Here is a 14,533-nt window from a genome sequence, read left to right on the forward strand (position 1 = left end):
TTTTTTACTGAGTTACTTTTTTTCTTAATGATACAATGAAATAAACAAAGATAAATTACTAACCATTTGTTATTCTTCAAATATAATTTCTGCTTCCATCCATTTAAAAATTTAAGTGAGGAAGAGACAAAGTGAGTGTTATGATTTGGATGTGAGGTGTCCCCCAAAAGCTCATGTGTGAAACAATGCAAAAAGGCTCAGAGGAGAAATGATTGGGTTGTGAGAACCTTAACCCAATCAGTGATAGGGATTAACTGAGTGGTAACTGAAGTGGTAGGGTGTGGCTGGAGGAGGTAGGATTGGGGCTTGACTTTGGGGTATATATCTATATCTGGCAAGCAGAGACCTCTGAAACTGTGAACCTCCAAAAAACTTTTCCTCCTTTAAAATTGTTCTGGTGGATCTTTTAGTCACAACAGCAAAATAGCTGACTAAAACAATGAGAAAAAAAAACACAAACATGTAAGATGCAAATGTAGAAGTCAACACAAATGACTTCTATATTTATTAGTTATTTAAATAGTTTTTATGTATGATAATAAGAAATCTGATTGAAGCCTTTACCAATGTATTTCAACACACAAAATTCCAAGTTCAATTTTTTTTTATGCTAGGCTAGTATAATTTGTAGAATCACCTAAATGAGACCAAACAAATAAACACCCAGAACCCACTTCATCCCTGGAAAAAGCATGGATTATTCCAAACCAGCAAGGGTCTACCACAAGACTGTAGAACAGGTCAACTTTTGAAATTTGATTATTGAAATTTAGTAATAAACATTGTAAAAATTCACAACATGCACACCATATAAAAATATGCCAGTTTGGTTATCACAGGAAAAATATAGGGAATAGAGGAAAAATACCTTTATAATAACACCCATTTAAGCATTTTTTCTCTCAAGTGCTTTCTCCCAAATACACACAACTTTTATAATTCCTTTGCTGTTGTTTTTTAGGCACAGCATGTAGTGAGTTTATTGCATTCTTTTTCGGGGACAAAAATTCTATCAATGGCAATATAGCCCATATGACTCAGATTCCCTCTTATTTTATAATCAAAAATTGCAAAAATGTGTTTTTTAAAGTGTGGAAGTTAAAACTCATGCATGGGGGGTGGGGGTGCCTGGGTTCAATCCCCAGCACCGCTAAAAACGAAACAAAACAAAACAAAAAAACACTCATGCATGTATTTGGTGGAATTCTGCTTTCTGCTTCCAGGTTAGATGGATTATGGCAGCAGAAAGAAACCATAAAAATTGACTAAATATCAGAAATTATCTCTCTTACAGCAACAGACTGCAGATGATATGTTAAGAAATTAATGGCTTTAAGATTTCTGAGAATACAACCGAGGGATGAGAACTAAGTCCTATAGTCAACTTTCCCCCAAGGAAATTTGCTAAGTTAGAAAGCAACAGATTCTTAACAGGGACAGACTAACTTCCATAACCTTTATTATGCTGGAAGACTCAAACTCAGGATCAGTTTTCCCCCTCAGGACACTTGACAAAGTCAGGACAGCTCAGGGCAGACCTCTGAAAACCCAAGTAGAAAATTCTTAAAAAGCACAGTAAAAGTTTCTTTACTATTGAAATTTTAGAGTTTGGGATCTGTCATAAGAAGAGGTATAGAAAACACACCTATTTCTCAACTGAAAATTCTGTAGGCAATGTGCTTATCAGTATGGCAAGGAACCCTTAGAAAGCACAGTATGTTTCAGTTAATGCAATTTGACTAGTTAGGGTTCTATCAGGCTAACAGAGCTAAGGGTGAACCCTCCTGTGGGACCATAATATATCACTTTGATCCTGGACAGCTTTTTACATAAATATCCAGAATTCAATAAAAAGTTACAATCCTTCTACATACAAAACTGATGATCTGAGTAAAGCCAAGAAGAAAAACATAATACAAATGACCTACCAATAATGCAGATAATAGATTTAATGTTAAAATAAGTATGAATAATATGTCAAAAATAAGGAACAATGGAGAAAATAAACATAAAGAGAATTTCACCTTAAAACTGAAATCTTAAAATGGACATTCATTCTATAACTTCAAAATTATAATATGTGACATAGAACTGTTGAAATAGTCTAATGTCATAAATACTAAAGACTGCAGGATTAGTGGACACAAGACAGGTCAATATAATATCCAAAAGGAACACAAAAATAATGAGAAACAACATTAGTGGTTCGTGAGATGTAATGAAAAACTCTAACATACATATGATTATAATCCTAGAAGGATAAGAGTGAGTAGAGTGGCAATAAGCAATATTCACACAGTTAACAACCAAGAATTTTCCAAAATTGTGTCTAACCCTTCAACATACTCAGAGAAACTCAATCAGGATGAAAATTTTAAAAAGTCCAAAACTCAAGATTAATCACAGTCACTCCTGCACTGAAGGAAATACTTCCAGTGGAATTCATTAGCCATCCATTTCTTAACATATCATCTTCACTCTGTTGCTATAGAGAGGTAATTTCTGATATTTAGCCAATTTTTAAGGTTGCTAAAGATCCAAGTCAAGGAGAAAAAAAACTCAAAGGCAATCACATAAAATATCACATATTAATTTTAAAGGAGCATCAGTAAAGCTGACTTTTAACATAAATCCTGAAACCTGAAAAAGTCAAGAAAATTATTAGCAGGCTAGAATTCTATCACCAGCAAATATTTACTTCAACAATGAAATTGTCATAGAAACAAAAACTGAATTATCACTGTCACATCTGCACTAAAGGAAATACTTCCAGTGGAATTCATTAGGCAGAAGGAAAACAGTCCTAAAGGGATCACAGAATTGCAGAAAGAAACAAAAAGACGGGAAGGGTAAATATAAATGAGTATTGATCTAATGTTTATTATATTGGGTAGTATTAGTAGTTTTTTAAAGGATTTAAAATATGTACTAAATTTAAGTTCATAACAACTTCAACATTATGAGAGGTAGAGACCCAGATTTACAGAGCTCTAATGTTTTTTATGAAAATAATGCAGGTATTAAGGTCAATGATTTGTATTAGATTCTTATTGATCAAAGAAGCATGCTGTGATTTCTTGAATAACCACTTAAAGATTAACCAGAAAAACTATTTTAAGGGAAAATTTATATAACAAATATTGAATACCAAAAGAAGAACAAAAGTTCAGGGATAAGTCAAAAAAATAATTAGATGTTAATTATAGATGGAAGATATCAGATATTACATTAATAATGCAATTAAACAACCAACATTGTACACTAGATTTAGAAAAATTCAACTATTTCTATCAAATGTATGTGCATGTGAGAGAGAGAACACAGATTGAAAGTTTAAAAATGGAATAAGGTGTATAATACAAATACTAGCCTTTTAGTATAACTATATTCACAAAAGACAAAGGAGACTTTAAGGAAAGATACATTGCTAGCAATAAAGAGAGATGTTTCATAATAATATGGAAATATACCAGAAACATGTAAGCTTTAAGACTGAATATTTCCCTGTAAGATGAATAGAGAGTAAATGAAAAAGTCAACTGATGATGTACAAATGAAAAGTAGACAATTCACAAACCTCTCAATTTCTGATAATATAGACAAAGCACATATGCACATATGCAGTCACACAATACACATACACATACACATATAAGAATACTGAAGATATAAACAGCACAAACATCATATTCAAATACATTGACATCCATAGCACACTAATACATATACATTCTTATTACACATATGAAATATGAAAATTGCCTATATTCTGGGTTATAAAATAAGTCTCATTTTTAAATAAAAGACATTGAAATGATTCAGCATGCTTTTTGACTACAAAAGAATATGGCAGAAATTAAAATATGACAAGAAATCCCCAAATGATTCAAAACTAAGTAATAAGGGCTGGGAATATAGCTGAGTTGGTGGAGTACTTGCCTCACATGCACAAAGCCCTGGGTTTAATCCCCCACACCACAAAAAGAAAATCAAATAATAAAACCCAATAAGTCAAAAAGAAATCCCATCAGAAATTTCCAAATAGTTTCAACTATGTAAAATTTAAGAACTGACATATCTCTTCCACCAAATTTCTATTCTTCCCAACTATCTTATTGGGTGTTAGCTTCCACATACCAGAGAAAACATCTGACCTTTGGTTTTGGGGGCACTGGTTATTTCATTTAGCATAATAGTCTCCAGATCCATTAATTTACCTGCCAATGCCATAAAGTCATTCATCTTTATGTCTGAGAAATACTCCATTGCCACATTTTCTTTATCCATTCAACTGTTGAAGCGCACCTAGGTGGGCTCCATGGCTTAGCTATGAATTGTGCTGCTATAAACATTGATGTGGCTGCATCACTGGAGTAAGCTGATTTTGAAACTGGTGAAACATCCCTATGTACATGTATGAATATACCACATTGAATCTCACCCTTGGGTATATTTGCAAGAAATTATTTTTTAAAAAATATGAGTAAATGGCAGAAAGATCAATGGAGGGAAGGGAACAGTAGTGGGGAGAGGGAAGGGGAAGGAGAGGTACTGGGATCTGAATTAGAACAAGATATATTCCATACTTCTATAATAATGTCTAAATGAATTGTACTGTTATGTATAACTAAAAGGAAACAATAAAGAATAATTTCACAATGGAGAAGTGGTGTACAAAATTTTAAAAAATGAACTGACATATCACAACAGAACTTGGGTTTTGAAACCTGAAATGCACACAATAGAGAAGAAGCAAGACTAAAAATAAGCAATAATACAAGCTTTCATCTCAAGAAACTAGAAGTCAACAGCAAATCAAATGTGAATAAAGAATGAAGGTACACACAGAACACACACAAGCCAAAATATATAAAAGAGATGACAAATATAAAATGAAAATCTGCACATCTGAAAATCGGTTTCTTTGTAATTTTTAATAAAATTTAAAACCTTTTAGAAGCAAGAAAAAGAGAAAACACCAACTGTCAATATTATAAATGAAAAAGAAACATCATTACCAAATCTACATATATTTTTTTAAAAAAATTAAAAGAATATTGTGAACAACTTCATACCAATAAATTTGACAATTTGTATGAAATATCCTTTAAAAACCAGGTTTTCCAGAAATGAAATGAGAAAAAATAGAAAATTGGATTATTCAGATCTATTAAATAAAGATTATAGTAATATAGTTTCACATCAGAATGAGGAACTCTTTTAAATAATTATGTAAAAATTAATGCCAATTTATACAAACTAAGAATTGAGAAATTAAAGACACTTCTGAAATCATTTGGGCACCAGTGAAATTTGAGTAGTTATGACATTCAAACGTGAATTTGACAATATAAGAAAGAAAAATAACAAACCAATTTCTCTTAAACATATATAGAAACTTTCTTTTAAATATTAAGAAAATAAACTTCACAAATTTATATGAGGAAAACAATAGATTAAGAGAAAATGGTGATTATTTCAGGAATGCAATTCAGGCTAATATTTGAAATTTGATCTATGTAATTTGCCACATTAACAGATATAGGAGTAAATAAGATGATCAACTCAGTGGATATACCAAATTATCATTTGATAAAATTTGCAGCACATTAATGGTAAAATTGTTAGCAAATGAAAATGGAAGGAATTTTTCAAAGTGTCTTTTAAAACCCATAATACACATCATTAGTGATAAATTATTGAAAACTTTCTGCTGGAGATCAAGAATGAGAATAGGATTCCCACCTTTACTACTTCAATTCAGTAGTTTACTATTGGCCCCAATCAGTGAAATAAGACAAAGAAGGAACAAAAGGCACAATGATTGGGAGGGAAGAAATCCTCTTTTTAAAAAAGGTGTAATTATCACATAAAAAGCATGAAGAATCTCCAATTTATTAGTAGTTATTAAATAAAGTTAGTAATATGTCATGGGATACGAGGTCAATTTACAAATATGAGTTATCTTTCTATATACTAATGATAATAAAAAATGAAAATTTTAGATATAATTTACAATAATTTCCAAAATATCAAGTACTTGAAAAAAAACCTAATAGAATATTCATAATACTTTTACACTGAAAAATCACAAAATATTTTTGAGAAAATATAGAGTATCTAACTAAATAGAGGAATATACAATGTTCACTAGTTGAAAGACTTGATAATGGGAATGATGGGAATGTTAGTTCTTCTCTAGTCCATCACTAGAGAAGACAAAATCCTGAACAAAATTTTGGCCAATGTCTTTTTGAAAAGAGATGCACTGACTATGACGTTGTACAGAATACAACAGGACAATAAGAACCAAAGCAGTCATGAAGAAAAAGAATTAAACTAGAGCTATCACACCAAAGGCATGATCCATGGAAGAAATAATAGGTTGGACATCATTAAAATTAAATTTTTCTGCTGTACCAAAAATTCTACCAATGGAATGAAAAGACAGGTCACAGACTAGGAAAATATTGACAAAAGGCATATTATAAAGGACTATTATCCAAAATACACAAAGATTGTAAACACTGAACAATAAGAAAATCATCATTCTTATGTAAAACTGACCAAAATTACAATTTACATAAGAAAATATAGATGGCAAATAAGCATATGAAAACATGCTCTATATCATATGTCATCAGGGAAATGCAAATTAAAATAACATTGGGATACCACTGTAAAACCATAGAATGTCCAAACTCATGACAAAACCACATGCTGAGGAAGATGTGGAGCAAAAGAAATTCTCATTCACTGCTGATGGGAATGAAAAATGGTACAACTGCTTTGGAAGACGGCTTGGCATCTTCTTACAAAGCCAAATATACTCTTATTATTTGGTGCAGCAATCATGCTACTCAGTATATATTCAAAGGAGTTGAAATTTTAGATCCACACAAAAACTTGCAAGGTGAAGTTTATAGTAGTTATATTCATAACTGTCAAAATGAACATGTCCACCAGTAAATAAATGTCTTAGTGAACTTTGACATAGCTAAACATTGAATATTATCATTCAACACCAAAATAAATAAATAGCCATCAAACCATTAAAAGGCATGGAGAAAATCTTAAGACGTATTGCTAAATGAAATGGTCAATCTCAAATGACTCTATAATGTGCTACTCTGACTACAAGACATTTTGAAAAGGCAAAACTGTGGAGACAGTAAAAATATATCTGTGGTTTCCAGTGGGTCCAGGTGAGGGAGACATAGGAGGAGCATAGGAGATTTTTAGGCCAGTGAATTTACCCTATATGATACTCTGAAGGTGAATACATGTCATTTTACATTTGTCAAAACTCATACAAAGTACAGTACCAGGAATGAACCTTAATTTAAACTACTGACATAGTGATAAACATGTGTAAATGTAGGAACAGCAATTGTAAGACATGTACAACTCTAACAGGAGATTATGATAATGGGAAATATTGTGCATGTGTGGGGACGGGTATATGGGAAATCTCTTTGCCTTCTGATTTTGTTTCTGTGGGTCTAAAACTGCTCTTTAAAATAGTCTATTGTTTTGAAAGTGGAGGAATTATCTCTCATATAACAAACTTGACAATAAGGCTATGGTAATCAATAGAATGTGGTATTGCAGGATAAAGAAAGAGAAAAAAATGGAATAATTGAGCTGACTCATGCTCACCTGATTTAAGACAATGATGTTACTTCAGAAATAATGGGGATCATCTTCTCAATCAATGCTTCAAAGACATTTGGATATTTACATGAAAAATGACCCTAGCATTATTCACTCAAAGTAATTTAAAATTGATTATAGCTTTCAATATATATAGTTATTTGTTTTTGAAAATATACATAAGAATATCTTTATGCCTTGGAGTATGCAAATGATTTAACTAGTACACAAAAACTGATAACTAAACATAAATATGTTGATAGATCTGATCAAACTAAAAACTTCTTGATCAATGTCATCATAATAAATTTTAAATACAAGCATAGAACCCAACTTCTATGTATAACGACTGAGCTCTCGAAAATTATAAAAAAAAAATACAAGCATAGAGTGGAAAAGGTATATGCAATTCACAAATCTGAAAAATATATTTCCAGAATATAGAAGATACTTCTCCAGACTTATAAGGAAACAGGAAAACGTCCCAAATAGAAAAATATACAAAAGACTTGGAGAAAGCACTTCATGAAATTGTAAAATAATGGCCAATAATTTTGTGAAAATGTGCATGATTGCATGAATCATCAGGGAAATGCTAATTAAAAATCACAATATGATATTACCATACACTGAAATGAGTTGTTAAAACTGAAAAGAAAACATCAAATGTTGACAAGGATATGAAGAAACTGGAACTCCCAAACTTTGCTGGTATTACTACAACTACTTTTGGAAAACAACAATCCAAAGCCTATGAATATACACAACATATATAGCAGTAGTACCAAAAAAATCTCACAGCTGGAAAAACTCCAATTTTCAACAACTGCAGAATGTATAAAGTATCATGGTATATTCATACATCTGAAAAATATAAACCAATGAGTACAAAACACATGAGAACAACATGACACAGATCAATTTTACTTACTAGAATGTTAACTGAAATGAGGTAGACAAAATAGTAATACTGTATGGCTTTGTTTGTATAAACATTCAAAAGAAGACTGAGATATCTATGATAATGGAAATTAGGATAGTGCTTGCCTTTTGGGAGGGAGGGTAAAAACAATGAGAAGAATTCTTGGGTTTTGGTAGTGTTTCAATTTTTAATCTGGGATCTTCTTATAATAGTATATACATTTGTTAAAATTCACTGACTTGAGATTCACTGTGATATATCCATGTATTACATATGAAAGATTGGTTAGATTAATTCTTACTGTTATTCCCCTATCCTGTCCCTCCATTTTCCTCTTAGACTACTCTACTAATCTTTACTGTATTTTAATGGAATGCCCCCAATACCCCAGTCAGTTTTTGTTAGCTTCCCCTTATCAGAGAAAACAAATTTGAACATTTTTGGGACCAGCTCTGAACTGAATTTTCCATGCTTTTGTGATTATATCAAAATACATTCTAATGTTATATATAACTTTAAAAATGAGTATGAAGGACATACACACACACACACACACAAAGATGGCATTTAGTCAAAAGCTCTATCTTCCATAAAAAATATTTCATTGAGTGTACCCTGAGTTGTTCACTTATGACCATTATGATTATGACATTTTCTGGAGGAATGTTATACTTTGCAATTGATTTTTCTAATATTGAAATTTTAAAATATCCATTATCATTAATTTCTCAAATATAATAAATTATAAACACACAACTAAAGTATCTTCATACTCAAAAGAACGTGAAGGCTAATATATCAATTTAGTTTGTTTTTACAGTTATTCTTTCACTGAAAATTAACTCAGAAAATGTTTATTTATAAATTCTAATATCTTGGTGATGCAATTTAGGGCACTTTTGTGGTTAAAACAGTGTTGATAGGGTCAGGGGATGCAACTAATTGGCAGAGGTCTTACCTACCATGTGTGAGGCGCTGGGTTCGACCCTTAGCACCACATAAGAAAAAGAACAAATAAAAATGAAATCATATCATAAAAACAAAAAGGGTATTGATACTCAGCAGGTTAAGAATTTGGAATGAAATGGCAAATATTATATGCAATAGTAAGTAAGGACGCCTGGTGGCGCTGCAGGCTAAGAGTGTGAATAATGGGCTCTAGATGCCCAGGACGCCACTGAGCTGGGAATCAGAAATCTGAAAGCTCTCTAAAAGAAGGAGGTATTTCCGATGAGCTACAGGAGACAGATCTTCAGAGAAGGCATCATTCTAAGTGCATTTCAGACAGAAATTTTTAACTCAAGATTATTTAACCAAATCATCTCAGTAGATTGAATACCGTGTTGAAGAAACTGCACCTTCTGGATCCATCTGAACAATGGAGACTGCACAAGCAAAACCTCCGCAGATAAGGCAAGTTATTTTTCTTGCTATGCTATTGTTTTTGTGGGAGGCTGACTCTGAGGCAATTAGGTATTCTGTGCCAGAAGAAACAGAAAGTGGCTACTCTGTGGCCAACCTGGCAAAAGATCTGGGGCTCAGGGTGGGGGAACTGGCTACTCGGGGAGCGCGAATCCATCACAAAGGCAGCAAACAGCTCTTGCAGCTCGATGTAAAGACCGGCGATTTGCTTCTACAGGAAAAACTAGACCGGGAGGTGCTGTGTGGGGCGATAGAACCCTGTATATTGCATTTCCAACTGTTACTAGAACACCCGGTGCAGTTATTTCAAGTTGATGTGCAACTCACAGATGTAAATGACCATTCTCCAGAATTCCTAGACAGGGAAATGTTCCTTAAAATCCCAGAGAGTGCCCAGGCAGGGACAGTGTTTCCTTTGAAATCAGCTCAGGACTTGGACATAGGTAGCAACAGTGTTCAGAACTACACAATCAGCCCTAACTCCAATTTTCGTGTTGTTATTCACAATCGCGGAGATGGCAGAAAATACCCAGAGCTGGTGTTGGGCAAAGCTCTGGACAGAGAAGAACACCCTGAGCTCATTTTAACCCTCACAGCGCTGGATGGTGGGGTGCCACCCAGGTCTGGGACCGTCACAGTACGCATTGAAGTGGTAGACATGAATGATAACGCACCCGAATTTTTACAGTCCCTGTTTGAAGTACATGTTCGTGAGAACAGTCCCATAAACTCCTTAGTTCTCATTGTCTCTGCTCGAGATTTAGATGCAGGAGCATCTGGGAGTGTAGCCTACTCTTTACTTGAAGGTCATGAAGTTTCTCAACCGTTTGTAATAGATGAAAAAACAGGAGAAATTCGTCTGCAAAGGGCATTGGATTATGAGGTAAATCAACATTATATCATAGAAATTGCAGCCACTGATGGAGGAGGCCTTGTGGGAAAATGCACAGTGGCCATAGAAGTGGTGGATGTGAATGACAATGCTCCTGAACTAATCATGTCGACACTCACCAGCTCTATTCCGGAAAACTCCCCTGAGACTGTAGTTGCCATTTTCAGCGTTTCTGATCCAGACTCCGGGGACAATGGTAGGATGGTTTGCTCCATACAAAACGATCTCCCCTTCCTCTTGAAGCCCACATTTAAGAACTTTTACACCTTGGTGACAGAGGGCCCCCTGGACAGAGAGAGCAGAGCCCAGTACAACATCACCATCACAGTCACCGACTTGGGGACACCCAGGCTGGAAACCGAGCACAGCATAACCGTCCTGGTCTCCGACGTCAACGACAACGCCCCTGCCTTCTCGCAGACGTTCTACACGCTGTCGGTGCGCGAGAACAACAGCCCCGCCCTGCACATAGGCAGCGTCAGCGCCACAGACAGAGACTCAGGCAGCAACGCCCAGCTGACCTACTCGCTGCTGCCGCCCCAGGACCCGCACCTGCCCCTCGCCTCGCTGGTCTCCATCAACGCGGACAACGGGCAGCTGTTCGCGCTGAGGGCGCTGGACTTCGAGGCCCTGCAGGCGTTCGAGTTCCGCGTGGGCGCCACAGACCACGGCTCGCCCGCGCTGAGCAGCCAGACGCTGGTGCGCGTCGTGGTGCTGGACGACAACGACAACTCGCCCTTCGTGCTCTACCCGCTGCAGAATGCCTCTGCGCCCTGCACCGAGCTGGTGCCCAGGGCGGCAGAGCCGGGCTACCTGGTCACCAAGGTGGTGGCGGTGGACGGAGACTCGGGCCAGAACGCCTGGCTGTCGTTCCAGCTGCTCAAGGCCACGGAGCCCGGGCTGTTTGGCGTGTGGGCGCACAATGGCGAGGTGCGCACCGCCAGGCTGCTGAGCGAGCGCGACGCGGCCAGGCACAGGCTGGTGGTGCTGGTCAAGGACAATGGCGAGCCGCCGCTGTCTGCCAGCGTCACGCTGCACGTGCTGCTGGTGGATGGCTTCTCGCAGCCTTACCTGCCGCTGCCGGAAGTGGCGCCCGAGCGCGCGCAGGCCGACTCGCTGACCGTCTACTTGGTCATCGCCCTGGCCTCGGTGTCGTCGCTCTTCCTCTTTTCGGTGCTGGTGTTTGTGGCGGTGAGGCTGTGCAGGCGGCACAGGGCGGCGCCACTGGGTGTGTGCTCTGTGCCTGAGGGCCACTTTCCTAGCCACCTGGTAGATGTCAGTGGCACTGGGACCCTGTATGAGGTGTGTTTGGCTGGCAACTCTGGGTCTGGTGAGTTCAAGTTCCTGAAACCGACATTCCCCAACCTCTTGGTTCAGGACACTGGGACAGAAATTAAGGAAAAATCCAACTGCAGAAATAGCTTTATATTCAGCTAACTTTTGTATTTTGTTCTCACTAATTTTGGCAATTTCCTATTGCAATTTATTTCTCTTTAGTATTTCTAGTGCTATTAAAATATTCTTCACCAGTAATCCAGACCTATGCATATTTCTGATAGGTCTAAATTTGTTCTTTTCATTGACATTATTCTTAGCATTTTTAGTCATATATAGTATATATTTTGTCCATAGGTGATCTTAATGTTTTCTCATATCTGTAAATTAAGTAAGTAGATAAAGACTTCTTATTTGAATGAACTTAATGAATTTCATGAATCATTTAAAGGCTTGTATGAAATATTGAATTTTCACGTAATTTTGTCACTCATCTTTAACATCTTTTAAGACTAGCGTGTTGGCCTTGATCTAAATTTATGGTTGGCTATAAGTACTACCATGTTAATCACACTGAGGAGCCATGAGCATAAAACCTAGTGTACTTATTTTTCTCAAATTCCATGTCAACTTTTCACTTAATTAAAATATTTATACACAAAAGTGTGGCCCTTTCCTGTTGTAAGTACCACATATACAAGACAATGACATTTGTTTGGCTTTTACTTACCTAAAACATTTTAATTTCTCCATAAATACTAAGATTTAACATTTTTAAATAAATCTCATTCAAGATAAACTAAAGGAAATTTAACCTGTAATATGCCATTCCCCTTTACTAAATACAACTGTTAAATCACTTTTTCATAAAATCATATTCAAAGAATAATCTCAGAGCCTGAATTATGCCCTTCAAAGAATTCAGGACTCTTGAGAGCATCATATATTTCCTTGTCCTTTTGCTTCATAAATAGGTTACCAAGTGTAATTTACTGTGTATATTTTCTTTTGGTCTTCCTGCAGTTTCAAATTTTAGGAAATTTCATCTGTATTTTGGCTATACTGTTTATTTCTTTTTGGCTGATCAAAGATTTTGCACTTTGTAGATGTGAACAGTGTTTATCAACAATATAATGACTTCTTTTTGAGGTTTCATTATCTTCTGTTTTATTCTTTAATGTTTTTTAAATTTAATTTTTCAATGACACCAAAGTTACAATTGTATGAACCATGTATTATTTTGTCCTTGATAGATTGAGTGGTAATTCATCTGAATTATAAATCTATGTTGCATACAACAAGTCTAGTGAGTTAAATTTATATGAATATAATTAAATTTATATGAACTGGTTAAATTTATATGAATGTAAGTCAATTTTATTGAACTTCTGGCAGAATATGAGTAGTTAAAAGCTTATTTTATAGGGTAAAATCTAGTTTTAAATCCCAAATATCATTTTACTGGAGTAATCTCCAGTAAAAAGTAAAAAGTAATCTCCAGTAAAAAGCGCAAGTATTTGTGCTTTTCCCTTGATTATGAATTTTTCTGAAGATATGAAAAAAGAAAAAATTACTGACATGTATGTCTGTTTTGAAATAAAGTTTTTAGACATCATTTAATTGAAAAGTTGAAGTGAGGAAGAGACAAAAATGAGAACAGAATTAGATACAACCATTATATAGGATATAAACATGGTAGCTAACATTAATGATATCTCTCCTATTTATTATCAGCAACTTAAATGAATACATTTGATGTATGACAAATAATGTCTGGTCAAAGTTTTCAACAATACATTTCAAGATCACGAAAATTCAAGTTCACTTTTCATAAGTCTAATTTGTATAATCACACAAAGGAGACTGGACAAATGATCATTCAGAACTTACCTCATTCCTGTGTGCATTCATAAAGTTTGGATCATTCCTTTCCAGCTAGGGGATATAACCAGAATGTAGAATAGATCAACATTTTGAAGTTCAGTCACTAGGATTTGGTAGTGAACATGTTCCAAATCATATTCACAACATGCCTACCATATGAAAATACACCAATTTAACTGTTACAGAACCAAGATAGAGAATGGAGGCTAGTATCTTCATAATGACGCCCACGTCAATATGCTTTTTTCTCAAATGCTTCTAATACAAATACATCTTTTATAATTTCTTTTCTGTTGTCTTTAGGTTGTTCTCTTTAGTGAGTTTTAACATGTGCTATTTGGTGTCATGACCAGCGGGACCAAACTCTCAGGCCTGGCAAGGGGCAATGGGGGACTGTAAAATAAAAGATTTACAGACACAGATCTTGAGTATTCAGCTGGGATCAGGTGGAGCTCTGCTCTCTGATACAAATGCAGATCTAAAGA

General features: G+C 35.2%; 1 protein-coding gene across 1 annotated transcript; it reads left to right on the forward strand.

The window, feature by feature from the left end:
- Positions 1–9,786: 9,786 nt before the first annotated feature.
- On the forward strand, positions 9,787–13,467 carry LOC124987640 (protocadherin beta-5-like). The gene has a single exon (XM_047556946.1). It carries the CDS (start codon positions 9,954–9,956, stop codon positions 12,324–12,326), a length of 2,373 nt encoding a protein of 790 aa, XP_047412902.1. The 5' UTR covers positions 9,787–9,953; the 3' UTR covers positions 12,327–13,467.
- The last annotated feature ends 1,066 nt before the right edge of the window (positions 13,468–14,533 follow it).

The sequence above is a fragment of the Sciurus carolinensis genome, chromosome 6 (genome assembly GCF_902686445.1).
Source record: "Sciurus carolinensis chromosome 6, mSciCar1.2, whole genome shotgun sequence".
In the NCBI taxonomy this organism is placed as follows: Eukaryota; Metazoa; Chordata; class Mammalia; order Rodentia; family Sciuridae; genus Sciurus; species Sciurus carolinensis.

What these genes read in the sequence shown, in the direction of transcription:
- LOC124987640 (XM_047556946.1), top strand. Translation starts at nt 9,954, where the DNA reads ATGGAGACTGCACAAGCAAAACCTCCGCAGATAAGGCAAGTTATTTTT.